We start from the raw sequence: 20,464 nt of genomic DNA, 5'->3' as shown, positions 1-20,464 counted from the left end.
CCCCCACTTTTTGTTGAGGTAGTGCATGGCCACCGTGTTGTCCGTCAGGATCAGGACATTCTTCTCTCGCACAGTTGGCAGAAAAGCCTTCAGGGCCAGCCTGACGGCCCTCAGCTCCAACAGACTGATATGGAGTCTGGACTCCGACGGAGACCAACGACCGCTGTCTGTCAACTCGTTGGCATGAGCTCCCCAACCCGTGAGGGATGCGTTCGTCACGATCGTCACCTCCGGCCAGGGTAGCCAAAAAGGAGCCCCCTTCATCAGATTGTCTTTGACGGCCGCCCACAGAAGGTCCTGGGCGACCGAGGATGGCACCTGAACAGGGTCCGACATCCTGCCGGAGGACTGAGACCACTGGGGCTCGAGTGCCCATTGCAAAGATCGCATCCGCAACCTGGCCTCCGGCGCCAGAAGAATGCAGGATGCCATGAGGCCGAGCAATCTCGAACTCGAACGCTGGGAGACTCTGGGCAAGCTGAAACTTGTGCACCATCTGCTGAATGTGATGAGCCCTCACCTGGGGAGGAAAACACTGCCCCAGGGACGTGTTTAGCACTGCACCAATGTACTGGAGCCTCTGAGTTGGTGTCAAATGGGACTTCTTTAAGTTGAGGGAGAAGCCCAGCATCTGGAGGGAGTGGTAGGTGACTGACAGATGATCCAGGACTTGCTCGGGAGAGCGCGCCCTAATCAACCAATCGTCCAGGTAGAGGTAGACGTGAATCCCCCCCCTTTCCTGAGGTGCGCTGCCACCACTGCTATGAGCTTGGTGAAGACCCACAGGGCGGAGGTCAATCCAAACCGCAGGACCCGAAACTGAAAGTGCGAGTCGCCAACCGCGAACCTCAGGTACTTCTTGTGCTTTGGATGTATCGGCACATGAAAATAAGCATCCTTGAGGTCGAGAGACACCAACAAGTCCTGAAGTTGAAGGGCCTGGAGGACTTGAGAGAGAGTAACCATCTCGGACGTGTCCTTCCTGAGGAGTTTGTTCAAACTGCGCAAGTCCATTATGGGTCTCAATCCCCCCGTCTTTCTTGGAAATCAAAAAAATAAGGGGAATACCATCCCTTGTTCCTCTCCGCTACAGGCACCAGTTCTATGGCGCCTTTCTCCAGCAGGGATTGAATTTCCTGCGCAAGGAGCGGATCCGGACTCTTCAAAGAGAGATTCCCCGGTGGATTGTCTTGAGGCCTCTGCCGGAAAGGAAGACAGTAGCCGTGGGTTATGATCTACAGAACCCACACATCTGAAGTAATGGCGCACCACTCTGCAAGATGCTGCGCCAGCCTTCCCCCAACCTGCGAACCATGGGACATGGCCTCATGACTGAGCTGAAGCGGCTGCGGCATTGCCTGAGGGCAAAGAGGCAACAGCCCGAGCGGCCTTGGCACCTCGAGTACCTTGTTTTCCACCTCTGGCACTCCTACGGTGGCCCCTTTCACTGGCGGCTCCTCTCGCTTTACCAAAGGATGAGTAATAACGAAAGGAACCTCCCCTCCATTGCTGTCCCCCAGGACAAAAAGGCGGAGGTTGTCGAACTGAAGTGCCCAACGACTTTGCTGCAGCTTTTGAGGTCTGCAACCTCTCAAGGCTCTCGTCAGCCTTGCTGCCAAAAAGATGTTCCCCGTCAAAGGGCATGTTGAGGAGCCGGGCCTGCACATCAGGAGCAAACCCCGACTTCCGCAACCACACAAACCTGCGTATCACGGTGCTCGCCGCCATGGACCGGCTGACGCAATCTGCCATGTCCAAACCCGACTGAACGGCCTCACACATGGCATCCTTGCCATCCTGAACCATGGCAAGGAAACCATCCTGTTCGTCCCGTTCGGGAATATGTTCAGCCACTAAGGAAACAGTTCCACAGAGTGTGCGTGAAACGTGACAAGGCACATACGGAGTTGGCCGCCTGAAGCGCCATACCCCTTGAAGAAAACACGTTCTTCGCCCAGCCGTCAAAACGCTTGTCGTCCCTATCAGGGGGGATGGTAGGATACGACATCTGCTTTGCCGGGGCCGTAGCCGCCTGCACCACCAAACTCTCCGGAGTGGGGTGCTTGGACAAGTAGCAGGGGTCGCTACTGGCTGTGCGGTATTTTCGCAGCAAAGACTTGCCCACTGCCGGGAGACTCTCCGGAGCAGTCCAAGCCGCCGCCACCCTCCTCTGTAGAGCCATATGAAACGGCAGTACCGGGTGAGTTGGTGGACCAAGGTCGAGGATATCCGTAAGGTCATCCTGAAGAAACTCCCCCGGGGGAGCAGACCATCCCAAGTACTCGGTGACCCTCGACATAAGGCGGCGGTACGAGGAGTCGGCATGAATGCCAGGCTCAGGCCTACAAAACTCCACCTCCGGAGAGGTGTCCAGCCCACTAGCATCGTGCAGGGACTGCCTCAGGTCCTCAAATTGGCTATGGCTCGAGAGAATCTCGTCTGGCACCGTATTAGGAACCATGCCATCATCAGAGCCCTCATCCACCTCTGAAATAAACTCAAGATGGCGGTAAGAAGGCACAGAATGTGAACCAAAGCCATGCTTGACCTTGGCCAGAGCCTTTCTAGGGGATTCCACCGAGCCTCGGGGTACCCCCGTCGACACAGCCTCGAAAGGCGTCGAGGGCATCGAGTGAATCGGCGTCGACGCTGAACGCGGCGCCGACAGCATCAATGGCGTCGACACAGGCCTTGAGGCCGGAGCCCTGAGCGTGTCCTTCGACAGTCTGGGCGCCGACGACTTCATCGGAGCGGGGCCTCGAAAGAGTCAGTCGACGACCTCGGCACCACCAGCGTCGACGTCTTCCTCAAAGACATCACAGGTTCACACGGTCTCGAGCGCGTCGAGGACCGGGACCTGGACTGGGCATGACGAGAACGATTCCCCTTGTCCAAGCGGGACCTCTCCTGTGAATCGTGCCGACCACCCAAGCCCGAAGGCGTGCGAGCGTTGTCTCTCGACCGATCACAACCAACCCCACTCGGAGGCGCAGACGGACCGGTGCCCTGCAATTTGAGAATCGCTAACATTTTCTTCCCGAAGGAAGCCCATTCCTCCGGCGTCGCCTGCTTGGTAGGGTAAGCGACCCACAGATGGGCGGAGTCCTCGGAAGAGGACGGGGAAGGCGACCGATGACGGCGCTTCCGGGAGTGCCTCAAAGAGGCAGAGGAGTGGCGGGACCGACTCCGGGACCAAGATCCACTGGACTTCCGACAAGGCCGCGGAGTGTCGCCTCTCGAATCATCCCTCGAAAGCCCCACAGACCTCGACTTCCGTGGCTTAGACACCTTACCTATCGATAACTTCTTCTTGCGCTCCCGCAAGGCTTTAGACGTGAGCGACTGGCAGTCGACACAGTCATCCATGTCGTGGGCCTCCCCGAGGCACCAGAGGCAGGCGCCGTGCGAGTCCGTAACCGACATCTTGGACCCACAGTCCCCGCACTTCTTAAAAGCCCGGACGCGGTGTGGAAGACGAGGTAGACATCTTCACGAAGAAGAAACTTCACAAAACAAACAGGTTTGAAGAACAGAGAAACAACAGAAACGCCAAAGAGTCGAGGCGCGCCAAGATTCCCGAAGTGAACACGTTTGCGGAAAAAACAGAACTGATGCTACAGGCATCGTGCGTCCTACTTATAGCATCCAGTGATGTCGGCTGTCGGAGGAGGTCCTCGAGGGCGGCGTATGGACTTCATCGACGCAGAAAGATTTTCCGAAGCAGCACAGCTGTGGCGATTACAGTCATATATATGGAATACGTCGGAGGACCCAATCCCCTCGAAAACTGTTTTAGCAACAGTGAGACAGTCCTTTTGGCATGGATAGGCTTCTAGCCCCCCCTCCCCGCCCCAAACACATGTCTACCACTAACAAACAAAAGGACATTTGGGAAGCTGGATGTGCAAAAGGCAAAGTCTTTACAGCTTTGTGCACTTTGTGGGCCAAACAAACAGGACAATTCCTGCAAATATGTTCTCGGCCACCTTAGGAAAGTATGGTGCAAACCAGTCCCAGTTAACCAAGGTAATCCTGGCCCCTTTTCCAAAATATGCCGCAAAATGAGACAACCTGGTGAAAAGGGAGATGAAGTCTGTACGCTACAGCCAATCACCTGGAGAGCATCAAAAAGTGTGAATACAATTCTTCTTGGACGACCACTCCTTTTCAGACTCTAGTTCTAGGCACAGCCAGACTAGAAAGAGTTGCAATCTGTAAATTATTTTTGAAATACAGACAACGCCACTTAAAGGCCAGGGGTCCTTCTCGGGCCACAGGTTGCTGGCACAGATCATAAACAAAATGGTAAACCTGCAGTCACAGGATCTAATGTGGCAATGTGATAGGCAACTGGGCAATGCTGGTCACCATGCATTTGAGTCACTACTCCCAGGGTAAAGCCTTCACATTCATCACAACACAGTGAAATATTTCTGATAAGTTGGCAAACGTAAGGCCAGAGAATTCAACAATTCTTGCTTGATTCTGACTAAATGACTCTTCGGCTTCCAGTGACCTGGGGAGGTGTTCGGGAATGGAATGACTGAGGTTTTGTAAGGGTTTAATAATAGGCATATAACCAAATATCCACTTGCAGCAATATCCAGCCCTTTCAAGAAATCTTCTCATTTACTTCCAGGTCCAGGGTCTGGGTACTTGAAAATGCACACTAATTCAATCTTTAGATAAGTGTCTCTACCCAGCAGAAATATCATGATCCCCGATGATGTACTTGGGTTTGACGTAATAGAAGCTTTTCTTTAGATGCTTTATGTTCCATCACAGCAAAACTATCAATAGATCAACAGAATCTGGTTAAACGATTGTCTTTTGGAACTTAAGAGAAGAATGTCTCAACAAGGTTCTACGCAGATACGACCACATAAGCCAGGAGCTCGTTGACTTCAATGGCTCCCACTGCATGCACAAATCAACTACAAGCCTTGCTGCATCATCTATAAGGCAGTCGCCCTCAAGTCACCCAGCTAGCTCGCTGAGAAACTCAGCATCTCTGGCAGACAACACGCCACCAGGACACATGCAGACTTGAAATCCGCTGTTGCAAAAAGGAAAGGGACAGAAAACGAGCCTTCTCTGGCTACGCCTGAAGACTATGGAACCTCATTCCCGTCAGCATCAGACTAGCAGCCACGCTCCAACATTTCAGAAAAAAACTACACCCACCTCTTGAAGGAGTCTCTCCTCAACACCTAAGCCATCACGTCAACCACCCCTGAGTGCCACCCGACTTGCTAGCGGCCAGTCGCCCCTCTCCTCCCCAACACCCTGTACAGCCGTACCCACTCTTTGCATTGTACCCCGGTGTATATCTGTTCTGTTACTTCTGAAAAGCACTCCGTTGTGCATCTGTACTGTTTTATACCTCTGTAAAATGCTCAGTTGGGCATCTGTTTTGCTGTACACCTCTGTTTCTTTTCGAAGCTAGGTCCGTGCTCAATAAATACCATAATAATAATAAGTCGGTATTTCAACATACTCCTGGAGGAAATTAGTAAAACAATACTGAAGATTTTTACAAGTAAAGGAGAATATCGACTAGCATGGTGCACAGGTACAAAACGGAATGCCGAACACATATGCACTACAGTAATGTGTGGTGCAGTAACATAGATGCAAGATAACATCGAATTAGGAACCACAGGGAAAGTTGGGGAAACAGCTGGATTAGCAGCGTGGTGGATCTTCTAAAAACTGGTACGTTTCTTGTCCTAGCTTTTTAGTAGGCAAAATGGGGGTACTGCAGGGACTGTGGGTAGGGACGATAATTAATTGCTTAAGTAATGACTCAATAGCAGGTTTATAACCTATCTTGCTGCTTTTGAAATGGTGAAAGATGAACATTAGAGGTGTGGCTGGGTCAGTGTTCTGCATGCAGGTTCCACATTTAATATGCACCTTCTTAATTTGCATGCATGGACCACAATTGCAGAGGAACGCATTCCAACAGTCCCCCTCGCAACAAGGGAGTGTTAGTCCATAGCTTTTTTTGTTTTGCTTGGGGAGACTTGAAAAAAAAAATGCAAAAACTTGAATTCTCTATTTATTGGTACATACAAACAAATACCAAAAGTGAACAGACAGTGCAACCCATTTTACACAGTAAAAACAAACAACCCTAATGAATGTACTGGCATAGAAGGATACAATAGAAACGCATGATGAACGTACATAGTATCCACACTGCCAGACATAAGTCAGGTAACTGGACGGGGTTACATGTGGAAATTCAGAGGCACCCAAGGTCGAGTGACACGCCAGTATCAAGAAGACAAGCAACACTTCCCATTAACAGCACAGTTTACATATGGAGCAGGTGGCTCTCCAAAGAATCCCAAAGCTGTAGTACGCCCGCCATAAAACTACTTATATAGGTTTTCTAACACTGATTCTTATGCAACAAACAGAAAACAGACTTCACGAGGGATGGAGGATTGTACTCCATCCAAATAGTACAATGGACTTCTAATGAAGATATTGACAAGCTTTGGTCTTCAAAAGGTCTTTCCTGCCAACAAGAAATACCAATGCAGATGTGCATTAAAGCACACGCTCTCACTTTATTATCACTAGCGATTCTAAGGTTTCACTCAATACATAAACATCCTCCTGGCAAAGCGACATAAAAGTATGATGAGGCTGCGGTTAGCTAGTATCCAGTTAAAACACTGCTTCTGGGAGCCAAGATTTGACATACTATTCTGACAGGAAGCACATGCAATTTTCTCTAACTATACCAGGCGGATGCATTGACTATTCAGCCTAATTCTCTGAAATCAGTACGTTTCCCATTTTTGCGTTTCAAATCACTTATAATTGTATTTCAATTCACATTCTTCTGAACTTTACAAAAAAAAAAAAAATCCTCCACAGTGCTCACTAAATATCACAGGAAGAAAAAAACAACATCAAGTAACTATAAGTTTAAGTTTTCCATCTCTACACCACCTACCTGACGCAAACGTAGTGATTGGTGGGAGCTTCAAAGTATCATGCTGGAGACCTTTCTTTTTTGACTTCTTTTTATTTATTGATCCTTTGAAAAACAAGAAAAAATAAAAGTATATTTGAGTGCTATTTATATTTGTAGAACAGGGATTTCAATTTAAAATCAGAAATGCCTGCATATAACACATTTACAGATGACTGAGGCATTCCCCAAACAGTGCCCATACAACAGCACAAAGATGAGAGCAATGGATGGGCCTATTAAAGAGAGTGTGAACAAAGTGGAACATAGACAAGGCACAAGACAAAACTAGAAATGGTATATATTAAGACGGCATGCTTATCTTTGGGCATTCTAGGGCCACTTTTTATGGCCCCTCAACATTTCGCTTCCCCCGCTTCCCCTCCCCCCATTTGCATCGCCGACTTATTTTGTGTAGCCAGGGGGGCTACATTTTGAAGCCCTCCTGCCATTACAGCAGTTTTACCTTATAGGGTATATGGTATTTGGTCGCCCCTAATTTGCCCAGGGGTGTCTTAGGCGCCTCATTTATTCAGGTAGGGTGATCATGCATTGCTATATAGATTTTAGTCCACACTGAACAACAATTCCAGTTATACAGGTAAGGACAAACATATACAATGATTTATTAGGCCTTCAAAATACACAAAGCAGAACGCCTCAAGGCCAATACTGTCACACTTGCAATAAAACAGATATATACATTCAGCATTAGGAGACAATAGAAAGCTTAAATAGTATAAAACAGGCAAGAAATTAGATGCATAAATTTCATCCAGCAACCATAAAACAGTCCACTAGCACTTGGCAAGCTAGCCCCAAGACGGGCCTTGTACCCTTAGGTCACCAGTTCCAAAGCTATACGTTTCCGGAAGGTTCACTATGTGATTGGACGTTGCCAGTGGTCATGAATCAAAGCTAAAAAAAAATTTGTCTAAGGGTATGATGGGCAACCCTGGTTCTGCCACACCTAGGAAAAAAGCCTTTGGACTGCTGCTCATTCTTATGTATAAGAGACAAAGCCCACTGCCTAATGCCTAATGCAAGCTAACAGTAAGAAATGCATACACGCTTATCTGTGTGCATGTCTAACATGTATCAGTAGTTATCTCTTCATTTTGTTCAAATTGTAAGCAACTTGTAATTAACAGATCAAGCCAGCAAAATATTAGCCTGGAATTATCTTTGTTTCTCAATTATGCTCCACAACATTGATTGTGTTGATCAATTGTCAAACGATTTTAATTGGCCATCAGTATCATTCCATAAAAAGCTATTACGTGTTTCGAACCCATCGTGGTCTTTTCCAGGGCTAATACGGCAATTTATTTTATTTTATTTATTTGTATATTTATAACGCGCCGTAGCTCGCAAGCATCAGGGCGCGACAAAAAAACACATGGACTGAAGAATCACAGGACTACATAGAACAGAGAAGAGAGACTCAGTATGAGTCCGGAGCTGAATGTGTGTCCAATTACCGAAATAATGTTTTAAGCTGCTTTCTAAAGGAAAGAAAATTGTTTTCCAGCCCAAGGTATCCGGGAAGTTCATTCCAGACAGTTATGGCTTTGGTGGGAAATGCCCGCCCTAGGCCAGTGGCTTTTACTCTGACATGGCTGGATTTGAGTAGACCTTGTTTAGCCCATCTTAAACTTCGGCTTGGTTCATACCAGTTGAATTCCTTTTTTAGGTATGTTGGGGCTGCGCCGTAGAGACAGCGGTGGACAAGCGCCAAAGATGTGAATTTGATGCGTCCCTCTATGGCAAGCCAGTGGAGGGCAGTTCTGTCTTGGGTTATGTGGTCATGCTTGGGTTTCCCAGTGATGGTTCTGACTGCATTGTTTTGAATGATTTGGCATTGTTTGATGCAACTGTTGCTAGCTCCTAGCATCAGTGCGTTGCCATAGTCAAGACGTGAGAGAATGTTGGCTCTAGCGATGGTAGCGCTATTTTTGGCATTAACGAGTGGCCTAATACGATGTAGTAATCTTTGATAATACTGGCAGTTTCTTTTTGGGTATGAGACTTGTGCCTCTGCTCCTAGTGAGGACTGCAGATATATGCTGAGTGTTTTAACTTTGTTTGTGACTGTGATGTTGGAGTCTTTTATATTGAAAGTAGAGTAGGCTGGGCCTAGGTTTGATAAGGCTTTCGTGGATCCGAATGACACGATTTCTGTTTTAGAACCATTTAAGCACATACAGTGATCTTTCATCCAGTTCTCAATGATATTCTAAATGGCAGATAGTCTGTTAATATTGGTGGTGTGGTCTCCACAGAGTTCCAAGATCAATTGTGTGTCATCTGCAACGTTCGTGAGGAAAATCCCAAGCTGTGAAAGGAGGGTGCAGAGACAATGAATATAAAGGTTAAAGAGAAGAGGGGAAAACTAGCTCCCCGAGGGACGCCACAATCCACGGGATTGTACTAGTGGAATGTCCGCCCCAGGTGATATTAGAATTTCTGTCCTCCAAGAAGGAGGATATCCATTCAATAGCTTCCTTTGAATAGTTTCCTGTTTTGTTTAGGGCCTCTCGGAGCTTCCCATGATCTAATAAATCGAACACCGACAGGTCCAAAAGGATGAGCAGGCCTGCCTTTCCCTTGTCAATTAGAACAGGTCTAAGCACTATTCCAAATATCGTTTGCTAATACAATTAAAACTTGTTAAATCAGCATGATTAACAAAAACAGAGCATATTCAGAGAATAGGAGGGAGAGTTGTAAGGGAAAAAGAACAAACTAGAACAAACTCAAATTAGAGGAGCAATAATATAAACAGTAATATTTGTACAGTGCTAATATTTTTATACCGTTAGTAATGTAAATATCAAGGAAAATATTGCTCTAAAACTTCAAGTTGTATATTCAATCAATGTTACACACCTATTAAAAAGGATATATATTATACTCCATGCAATATGACTTGGTGGGTGTGAATAGGATTTACCATAACCGGTATCATTAGCATGATCTGTAGGTGTCTTGTATAAGGGATATAGGCAAGTGCTAGGGAAACTCGTGAGCTCAACTTTATATATAGATACAAGAAGTAATCTGTTATTAGGTATATTTAATTACTTTACGCTATGCAATACATAGCCATTGAAGCAGCAATCTTTTACATTTAGGGTTCGAAGTGCAACCACAAATGACGGCACATGCATCTACGTGTGATGTCACTATGAATGCATAAATATTCAAAATGGTGCCCACTGTGGAACCAGCTATTAGACAACCAGTGACTACTGTGGTAGGGAAAAGCATATACCTGTCACTGTGCATCTGTAATGAGAGCAGGTGATCAACCACCTGCACTGGGTGGGTGCTACTTGTTAAGATGGATTTCTGAACGTTGACCTGCAGGGGCAGAGGTTCAGAAGGCCAACCTAGTTTCTTGGAACAGGGTAACTTCTGGACAAGCCAGACCAATCAGGGTAGCTATGGCAGGCGGTCAAGACTAAGTCTCAAGAGGGGTGAGGGTAACTGAAAGACCTCAATGAGCACACAAAGCAAGGACACTTACAAATTACTCCAGACAGGTATTATATTAAACATATAGACAGATTTATTACAAGGCCTTTGTAATATAGACCATAGCCAAGAATCACAATAATACTGAAGTAAACCAATACATCACAATCAATACAATATATATACACAAGACCAGAGTGGTCTAACGGATTAAGAAGCACGAAATATGTAGACCACCTAGATGGGGAGGAAAACAGGCAGTGCAAGTAATCTTTAGACCCAGTTCCACATCAAGAATACACCTAACTAAGAGCCAAGCCCTACGAAGAGAGGAGCCTTCTGCTCAATAGTACATGCATGCGCTTGTGCCACAGGACAAAATAAGGTCTCTTCAAGGGTCACTAGCAGCTCAGGAAGGTGGATAAGGTCGATGAAGAACAAGTCCCCCACTATTCAAGCAGGACCTCCACTTGCAGGCAGAGGCAGGTTGAGAGTGCGGGATAGAGTCGCTATTTCGCAATAGCGTTGGAAAGGGGCCCTCAGGGGCCACTTTGTGCGTAGAAATGGGCTCCTGCGCTAGTGGCCACCGGTTGGGGTATGGACTACTCGCCGGTCCCCGACGCAGGCAGACCCAGACTTCGCCAGTTCAGTCCACTTCGCTGACAGGTTCGAATGCGACTATCAGGATGTCTCGACACCATGTAGTTTCCGCGGTAGCAGGCTTCAGGGTCAAGGGGGTCACAAGTGCAGCGAACTTGCACAGGTCGTTGCCACAGCAGTGCAACACGGTAACCGCATTTACTCTGGTCCGGGCGCACTCGTCTCACTTCAGACCTGGGAATGCCAAGTGTACGATATTAAATGTGAGGGTGCCGTGGACACGGAGCAAGCAGTATACCAAGTTTCGAAGGCTTCCTCGAAACCGCGGCGGTAACAGAGCAAACGTCCAGCGTAAGCTGGTCAGCCCACTGTTTGGCCCAGGGACACTTCCAAAGAGGCTTACTTGCAGGGTTTGATGAAGGTGCCGAGAATAGTTGGTCCCACTATTCCAATGGGTCGAAGCGTCTTCGCAGACCTTCTAGGACGGTCAGATGCATAGGGGTCTCGCAGGACGCCAGCGGGCTCAGGGTGCCAAACCTTCCAGCGGGTCACCAGAGGTTCCTCGACTTGGCTTCTTGTTGCAGGATACTTGGCTCCTTATCCTTTGTTCGGGTGAACTCAGGAGATCGACTTGGTAGTGGTGTTCTCGGCCTCCTCTTAGCCAAAGTTCCCTTTGTGCCAAAACGGAGAGGACCCAATGGGAGATCTGCTCACAAACATTCACTCCATACGTGGACCAATCACGGACCACGGTGGTCCCAGGCATTCAGGACACTCCGGACTCTCTGGCACCCAGGATGTGTATTGGGAACAGACATCCCAGCCCACATCCTGGAGGCACACACACAAGGCATGCAGAAGCCCACGAAAGCTTTGGGTTTCGCGGGAAAGTGCATGACCAAATAAGGACTGCCCGGGTCGGCTCGACCTGGGGAAGGTGAAGGGGCAAGATGGCCAAAGGTCAGGACAAAGAACCTCGTGGCATGGCCATTGCGGAGCCAGGCCACCTATTTGTGCCAAAGGCTTATAAGCGTGGATAACATGTAAAGTAAGGCTTAAAACATAAGAAAAAGATAGCTGCCACCAGTCCTGTCCGTGACACATCTGCCCAGTTCATATAAAGTCCAGCGAGAGTTTCTAGGGCCTTTGGATTGACTAGAGACCCAAGGGTGCGGTAAAGTAAGTTACATTGCACTCTTGTTACATGTTGCGCAAAAGCTGCAACATGAGGAAAGGACTAAGGGAAACAAAGTCTGGCAGTACTGACTGTCTTAAGGGCATGTCAGTTTCCCCATAAGAAGTGAGCGAAAGCCCAGAGGAGTGAGGGCTGGGCTTCTCTGGCAAAGGTTAGATCAGGGTGTAAAACAGCAGCAAAAAGTCTGGGGGTTGACACATGGAGGGAAAATTATTCAAATATGTAATCTTTCCTAACACTACTCATTCGTCAGCACAGGATAGGTTTACCAATATCACATTTTTATTGATAGTCCACTGCTCACAACATCCAGTAACCCTTCATATGTGTATTAAAAGACATTTACCATATAGAACACAACAATTTACAATGCATTCAGATATATGCCCCATTCTTTAAGTATTTAGGACAGAATTGGTCATGAAGGAATGGAACAGCTCCGCCTAGGTGCAGGTGTCCTGCTTGGCTCAGAAAGGATATGCTCAATACAAATCCTAAATCAAATTCTATGCAAAAGTACTTCTCACTCAATAATGAACACTTCTTACACGCTCATGTAAAAATAAATCTTTTAATTACATTTGCAATAAAGAAACATTGCCTGGGAGGATATCTCAGCGGCAACGTGCTCGCCTTCGAAACAAGACACAGAGCAACACAGGTTCGATCCCCGGATCCACGCTTAGAAACCTCTGGGTATTAAGCGTGTTATAAATAACCCATCATATCATTATTATTGTCACTATAAACACACTTAAAATGCAAAACGTCATTAATGAACAAGCTGAAATCATAGTCATTGCCTCTACTTCAAATCAAGACTAAGACTGAGCAACCTTCTCCAAGAAATCAGTCACCTCAAAAACAAACTACCTGCATCACTAGGTCATGATAAGCAACCTCACAAATGATGCTAGGCAATTGTGAGGAGTCCGTAATGCAAGGCGGAAAATTGCTTGTAGATTTCTCAAAATATGCCATTTCAAAGAGATTAATAAAATACCTTGCTTGCCCTACTCTACCGAGGAATTCCCTACCTAGTCTAAAGGCTAAGGGAACATTCTCTAGCATGGAAAAACTGGCCCTCACACTAAACAACAATCATAAAATGTAAATTATATAACGCAATATAATAAACAATATCAACACAATGTCAACACAATGCCTGAATGGCCTTCTCCTGTCCTGGGTAAGATCCCTTTCCGAGGATGCTTGGTAAACTCAAACATGTTCAGCAAAAGAAAAAAAAAAGGTTTTGAACCACCTCTTGAAAGTTCATAGTCAAAGAAAAAGTTCAAACAGCGATCCACTGGTAACAAATATTTGTTCCTTGATGAAAAGATCTCCTTTCATCTTTCAGAAAAGAAATAGCACCAATGGTGATCCTGGTTATGATGAAATGTCTCTTCTTCAGATAGTTTGCCACAATTCAAAAAGAAAGTGTAATGTTGCTACTGTCAACATATGGTTTTTAATCAACAGTTGGACTTTGTTAGTTAGTCTCTACATTGGCATATCTGTCAGGATGTTTTCCTACCGCTACTATTTCAACTTCCACAATTCTCCTGGTGCTACTATGAGAACTGTCACGTTCGTCCCAGAGTACTTTACTTGTTACAACTACTTCAAGCTTACATCCACTAACAGCTTAATATACCAACATGATTTCAGTATTTCTACGACAGCTCAATACTTCAATTGTCGGAAGGTTTTTGACAAACTTGCCTCTTCCATCTTCTTGCCAAAATAATAACCTGCTTCTGCCTACCAGACTCACTCTTCTATGGTTTCCACAGTCTTTGGCTTCACAGGCTGTATCTACTTCAAAAGCTTTCTTTACAAAAAAGTAGTTCCCTTCCGCAGCTTACTCACATCTTTCTGCCAGTTCTTTGACCAAGTAATTACCCAGAGGCCTTGGTGCTACTCTCTCAGCTTCAGGGAATACTTGCACACACGTATTTTAAGGCACTTGGTTGTTAACAGCTACACAATGCAGCAGGATACGACTAACATTCAGAAAGGCAGGTTTCACTCTCAACAGGGTTTGCCTTTTGGCTTGGGTAATGCTTGTTCTTTTTAATAGTAAAGTCTTCACTTCGAAGAAATGAAAAGAATGTTTCTTCTAGATACAGTGTCAGATTCAGACTTTCAGATTAAAACACAACTGGGCACACACAACCTCTCTTTAAAGTAGATTTCCGAGTTCAAAAATGAAGAGAATGGTATTCCCACTTAACAGCACAGGATAAAGTTCTGACTTCTTTGGCACATGCAACCTCGTTTTGATATAGTTCTCAGCCTTTATAATTTGTAACTCGTATATCATTAAGATTGGGTGTACGGTAATGCTGTAGAAAAGTGTTCCCTCTTAATTAGGGACACAGAACCACTCCGTTATACAATAACAGTGTTTAAACATTTCAACAATGGTGTTCAATGGCTTTAGCCTATCACGCAGTGTTCGATCTTTCACGGAATACGTGAGCGCTACAATTCCATTATTCATCGGACTTTGCCATTCAACTAACAGCTTTCACTTGCATAGAATAATACGCAAGTCACTTAGGAGCTGGCTACAGATACCAGCAAGTCTTGCGCAACGTACTAGAACACTGTGCTTCACTCACTGGCTACATAGACACTGGTTTTGCAGGTTGCACTGCTTCTCCGACTTGCTCTACTACTTCTGCTGCTTCTGGCTCGTGGGGGACCCACACCCTTCTTCAACATGGGTGTCTCTGGTCCAGCCACTTGACGTGGGAGGTCCTTTTCCTCCCAAGGCCCTCGGCTTGCCACTTGCTTCTGGCCTTAGTCTCCAGCACTTCTACGGCTCAGCAATCACAGTAATTAGGAGGGCATGTGGAAAACTTCGTCTCCTGCACGTCTTCCGTTCCGCAGCCTCTGCACTTCAGATTTTGGGAGAACATGACTCACAGAACTTGCAGGTAAAACCTGCTGGCTTCACGTTCCAGCATCCCTTCTGTTCTTCCGCTTTGTTCGTAATTTGCCAGCCTTGTGCTTCTCTGCTACTACTACTAGAGCCAGCCTTCCAGCTCTCGTTTCAGCTCCTTCTAATCCTCCTTTCCTGAGGGGGCCTTTTATGCCTCTAAGGTTCAACAATTGTCTTCAGATGTAGGCTATTAGCCTTAATTGCCTGACTACTGCAATTGCTACTAGGCTTAATTGCCTGACTGCTATCTCTGCATGCCTCTTCAGCCCTCTTACTCATCTCAGTACCTCTAGGATTGTGGGACTTGTAGATGCCTTCAATAAAGTTAGATTTTTCCACTTTTTAATTAGATTTTTTTGTTTATTTTTATTTTTGGATTTGTAAAGCGCACTACAACCCTTGGGCAACGAGGTGCTGTAAGAAGAAAGTAGGCTTGCTTCGGGGTTACAGGTGAGCGGCCCCAGTTTGAAACAATTGCTTAGTTACAAAGAGTCCATAGACCCAGCACAGGTTATATGTTGTGGTACAGTACATGGTATGAGAACAACAGAGTGCAAGGGCACGAACAGGACAGAAAGAGAGGCTGGCTTTTAGTGCCTTACGAAAGGCTGCATGAGATTCGATCAGTCTGATTTGGGATGGGAGGGTGTTCCAGTAAGTCACTGCCATGGTTGGGAAGCTGGAGCCACTGGCTCGCACTCTGTGTGGGAGGGACCATGATGCGATTGGCGTAGGCAGTCATGGACGATCTAGAGGCAGTTTGTCTGATGATCCTTTGAGCTAGATAGGGGTAGGGGGGTAGTCCATGAAGACATTTATGTGTGAGAACCAGTGTTTTAAAGACAATCCTTTCTTTGACAGGAAGCCAGTGCACTTGTCTTTAGATACCAGAGATATGATCCCTACGTGAGATACCAGTTACAGCCCTGAGGGTGTTGTTCTGTGACAGCTGGAGTTTAGCCAGGTTTTTTGGGATGTTCCAACACAAAGGGCATTACAATAGTCAAGCCTAGATCTAATGATGGCCCTTGCAATAGTGAGGCAATTGTCTTGTGATAGGAATGGCCTGACTGCATTGATTAGTTTGGAATGATAGGCTGCTGAGGACGCGATGGCATTAACCTGTCTTTCCATGGACAGGCTAGGTTCAAGGTATACGTCAAGTGTTTTGATTGCTTGAGAGACAGTGATAGGTATGTTGTCTATTGTGAATGAACAGTATTGCTTGACCAATTTGCCCAGCGTTGCTGTGGATCCAATTAGCAAGAGTTCAGTTTTTTCACTGTTGAGACAGAGCCAGTTTTCAGCCATCCATGATTGAATTGTAGAGTAGATGAGGTTGAGGGTGTTCATGTCTGAGGGATAGTCACCGGTCAGAGGTATGAGCAACTGGGTGTCATCTGCATAAATGGTATATGAGATGCCTAAATGGTATATGAGATGCCCATCGCGTCAAGGATTTGGAATAGGGGCCTCGTGAAGAGGTTGTAGAGAGTTGGGGCTATGCAGGATCCTTGTGGAACGCCACAATTGATTGGACTGGGGTTAGAGTTCGAGCAGTCAGAGAATACCTTCATCAATCTTCCTTTGAGGAAAGAAGATATCCATTGACGGGCCTTTGGGGAGAAGTTGGCTGTGGATGACAAATGATGAGTGTTTTATGATCAACAACGTCAAAGGCGACCGCTGATGGGTCTAGAAGAAGGAGGAGAGCCGGCTTACCTATGTCCCTTAGGTCATCCATTTGGTTTTTAAGATCAACTAAGGCCGGCTCAGTGCCATGCCGTGGACAGAATCCAGACTGGCGTAGTCCCCAAAGTTGGTGGTCTTCCAAGAATTTCTGAACTTGCAGGTAAGCTGCTTTGTCCAGTATCTTTAGCAGGAAGTGGACAGTGGTGATGGGTCTGTAATTCCCCGGGACCAGGGGGTCAAGAGATAGTTTTCTTTTTTTTAGGAGTGGCCGGACCCAAGCCTCCTTAAGTGATGCTGGGACCTGAGCAGTGCGGAAGAATGAGTTAATTAAAGCGGTGATGAAAGGGGCGAGGGCAGGAGCACAGTCCTTAATTATATGTGCCGGGCAGGCACCTCCTTTGCAATTGGAGGGTTTGATGGACCTGATAAGGGCAATGACTTCCGATTCGCTCATGTCTGAGAATTCAAATGTTGGTGTCTCCTTACATGCAGATGCAGTGCAGGTTGGACTGGGATAAGAGTATAGAAGAGCGGATATGGCTTTTTGGTGAGCTAGAATTATGGATTGCAGGGTGTCCAATTTGTCTAACATGCATTTTGAATAGAATTACACCATGACTCGTCCTTTAAGAGGGTGGATGGAGGCGTGGTGGGAGTTTCTAATTCCCTGAAGATAGCAAAGATTTCCTTCGTCCCAGACTAAGCGTTGTTGATCCTAGTATTGAAGGATGCAGCTTTGGCCTGTGAGATGGCTGCTTTATAGTCTCTAGTGATGGCCTGGAATGCTGCTTTATTTTTTTCAGTGTTTTTTTTTTTTCCAAGTGGCGAGAGAGCCCCTTTTGTTAGTGCGCATAAGCATTAGTTCCTGAGTAAACCATGCATTGGAGTGGTTTTTTTGTGCCTTTGTAAGGGCAAGAGGTGCTATGGTGTCAACTGCAAGAGTAATGACTTGATTAAAGGAGTTAGCCAGGAGGGTAGGGTCATTTGGAAATGGTGGCTGGAGTGCAGGTGTTAGGTGTGGGAGAAGATTCTCTTTGGTGAGCTTCCATGATCTTCTGGAGAGTGCAGCTGGCAGTGTGATGTTGGATTTGGTGGGGCCAGAGGTCGTGGTGATGTCTAGTTTGATGCAGAAGTGGTCGGACCAAGGGATGGCTGATCTGTCTTGGACGTGAATGGGGCAATTGTGGTGGGCACCCAGTCGAGGGTGCGTCCTTTCACGTGAGTCGGCTTATTAATGGCTTGGATAAATCCTAGTGCGGTTAGCGATTTGTTTTTGAGCAGATGCGTGTGCATAATTTTTTTCATCCAAACCGAGATTGAGGTCACCCAATACCACAACTTTGGAGGGTTTATTGAGGTTGTCTGATACCATGTGTAAGAGAGCATCTTGGAAGTCAGTTGAGAGGCCTGGGGGCGGTAGACTAGATGGAAGGCAATGGTGGAAATGGGCGAGGCCTGTAGTTTGATGAGGATATAGTCGGAGTTATGGCCTCAGTCACCTTGAATTGTCCTGATGTTGAGTGCATATCTAGCAATAGCGGCAACAACTGCACCCCTTTGTCCAACTCGATCTTGCCTAAAGATAGTGTAACTGTTAGGGATGGCTAGGGAGAGAGCAGGGCCGGAGGAGTCTTGTAGCCATGTCTCACACAGAAAGAGGATGTCAAGATGGTCATTGGTGATCAAATCGTGCACATCAAGGGTGTGGGCAGGGATAGATTGGGCGTTAACCAATGCACATTTAAGCGTGAGTGTTGTGCTACTGTCAGCGGGCAGGGCACACTGGTGTGGATAGTGGTAACATGTTCATCCAGTGTGGTACACTTGGGGGCAGTGGGCAGCACAACATCATTAGCAATAAGAGTGGGCAGCACAACATCATTAGCAGCAAGGGTGGGCAGCACAACATTTTTTTAATTCACTTACGGCTTTTAACAGAGGGGGCTACGAACATTTGCTATCACAGAGGAAGGTGGTTTAGTGAAGACATTTCCATATTCCATTACATAGTACCCTTGGGATAGAGGAAGATATTTAATTTGTGAAACCAAAAAGGATCTTTCTTTTGCAGACATTAAAATGGCAACAAGCCATCGCCTCTTTAGGTACATTGGGAAGAACCCTCCTATAAGAGGAAAAATACGGCCTCTCATCCCACAGAATCTCCTCACCAACCTGGGCCCAGTCTCCTCACAGGTGACCATCCGCAGTACACCACCCACAGGGTTGGGATCAGAAGTGTCTGCCTTCCCCTGGCCACCTGGGAGAAGAAATTAGGCAGGGTTTCAGTGAGGGATCCATAGGATTCTTCACACAATCTAGTATCTGCCTCACCAAATCATGATCGGCAACCTCATAGAATCATCTGCCTCAATCAATACCTTGTTGGGGTGGTCAGGAAAGGTCCCCAAGAGGAAGAGGGGCTCACGTTGTGTATGCCATATTTGTGACTTTGGGTGCAGCGAATTTGGCGCAATGTTGCAATTTTATATGTATCCAGCATAGTTAATGTGAATGGGATATGTGTTACTTTGTGTTTAAGTTGATACATTTTAGATTTGCACACGCGCAGCAAGATAAATGTCAAAATTGCCAAGGAAACAAACACAATCTAGATATGGTGAGCTATGAAGTGCCTAGAAGCTGGGCAACGAGGAGTTTCATACTATGCATGCGAGGAAGGGGATTTGACATGGAGAACCCACTCTAAAGAGGACAATTGTTTTTTTTAAATGCACGCACACCGATATATGTACATGGTGAATTTATAAATCTGTATGTACTGTACTCTTCATAAATTGGTTAAACTCTGCAGTTAGGGGGTTGCAAGATGAATTCTGAGTGACTGGGAAAAACTAGTTGTGCAGGGCTGGAGGCTGAAGGCGAGGTATTGATCAACTGCAACATTAAGCAGGTAGTCAGCCAACAAGCCGGCCCAGGGTTTTTATGGCTTGAAAGCATCGCGAAAGGAAGATGCAATCTTTTAAGTGCATGAGAGCTTATTTATTGTTCAAGGATATCCGGCCATTTGCTTTCTGACCAACAAACTTGGGGTGAAGTGACGCTCGAGCCCAGAGTGACTGATACTTGGGTTTCGATTGTTTTCTCAGGATGTGACCAGAGACCATGTGTGTTGAATTGGTAGTTGTTTAGATTAGTGTTACGAAGACGCCAGTAAGTCGGGGTGGGTGAGAAGGATATTGCCAGATCAAAGGGTACCTGCTTATTCTTCCCCTCCTCATGCTGCTTGAAGTATTTTTGCAAACCATGTGCAATGACCTTTCGGGTCAGAAGGTCTCAGGCCAGCTGAGACTTGTAATAAATGATGGTTGTATGTGAATGTGCAACTATGTGATGATGTCATGACCTACCACGGACAAATCCTAAAAGAGGGTGCGTTGTACACATCAACTGAAGATGGTAGTTAAGATATACATGGCCAATGAGAATGGGGGAATTGGAGAAAGATTGGATTTCTTTTGTATAGTTCTTGAACAATCACATGTTGGGGGTGGCTTGTAATAAAATATATGCAAGTGTTTTAACTGTTGCAAAAAATGTA

At 46.3% G+C, this 20,464-nt stretch overlaps 1 protein-coding gene across 1 annotated transcript in view; it reads right to left on the bottom strand.

Annotated features, from left to right (window-relative positions):
- Window positions 1-20,464, bottom strand: part of WDR36 (WD repeat domain 36) — an 804,166-nt gene that overhangs the window by 426,807 nt on the left and 356,895 nt on the right. The window contains exon 11 of the mRNA XM_069625487.1: window positions 6,971-7,054. Within this exon, the coding sequence (XP_069481588.1) occupies window positions 6,971-7,054 (84 nt within the window). The remainder of the gene's footprint in view (window positions 1-6,970; window positions 7,055-20,464) is intronic.

The sequence above is a fragment of the Ambystoma mexicanum genome, chromosome 6p, assembly GCF_040938575.1.
Source record: "Ambystoma mexicanum isolate Mex_15411 chromosome 6p, UKY_AmexF1_1, whole genome shotgun sequence".
Taxonomy (NCBI): Eukaryota; Metazoa; Chordata; class Amphibia; order Caudata; family Ambystomatidae; genus Ambystoma; species Ambystoma mexicanum.
Note: the sequence above shows the minus strand (reverse complement) of the source record. Positions and strands in the feature narration are given on the sequence as shown.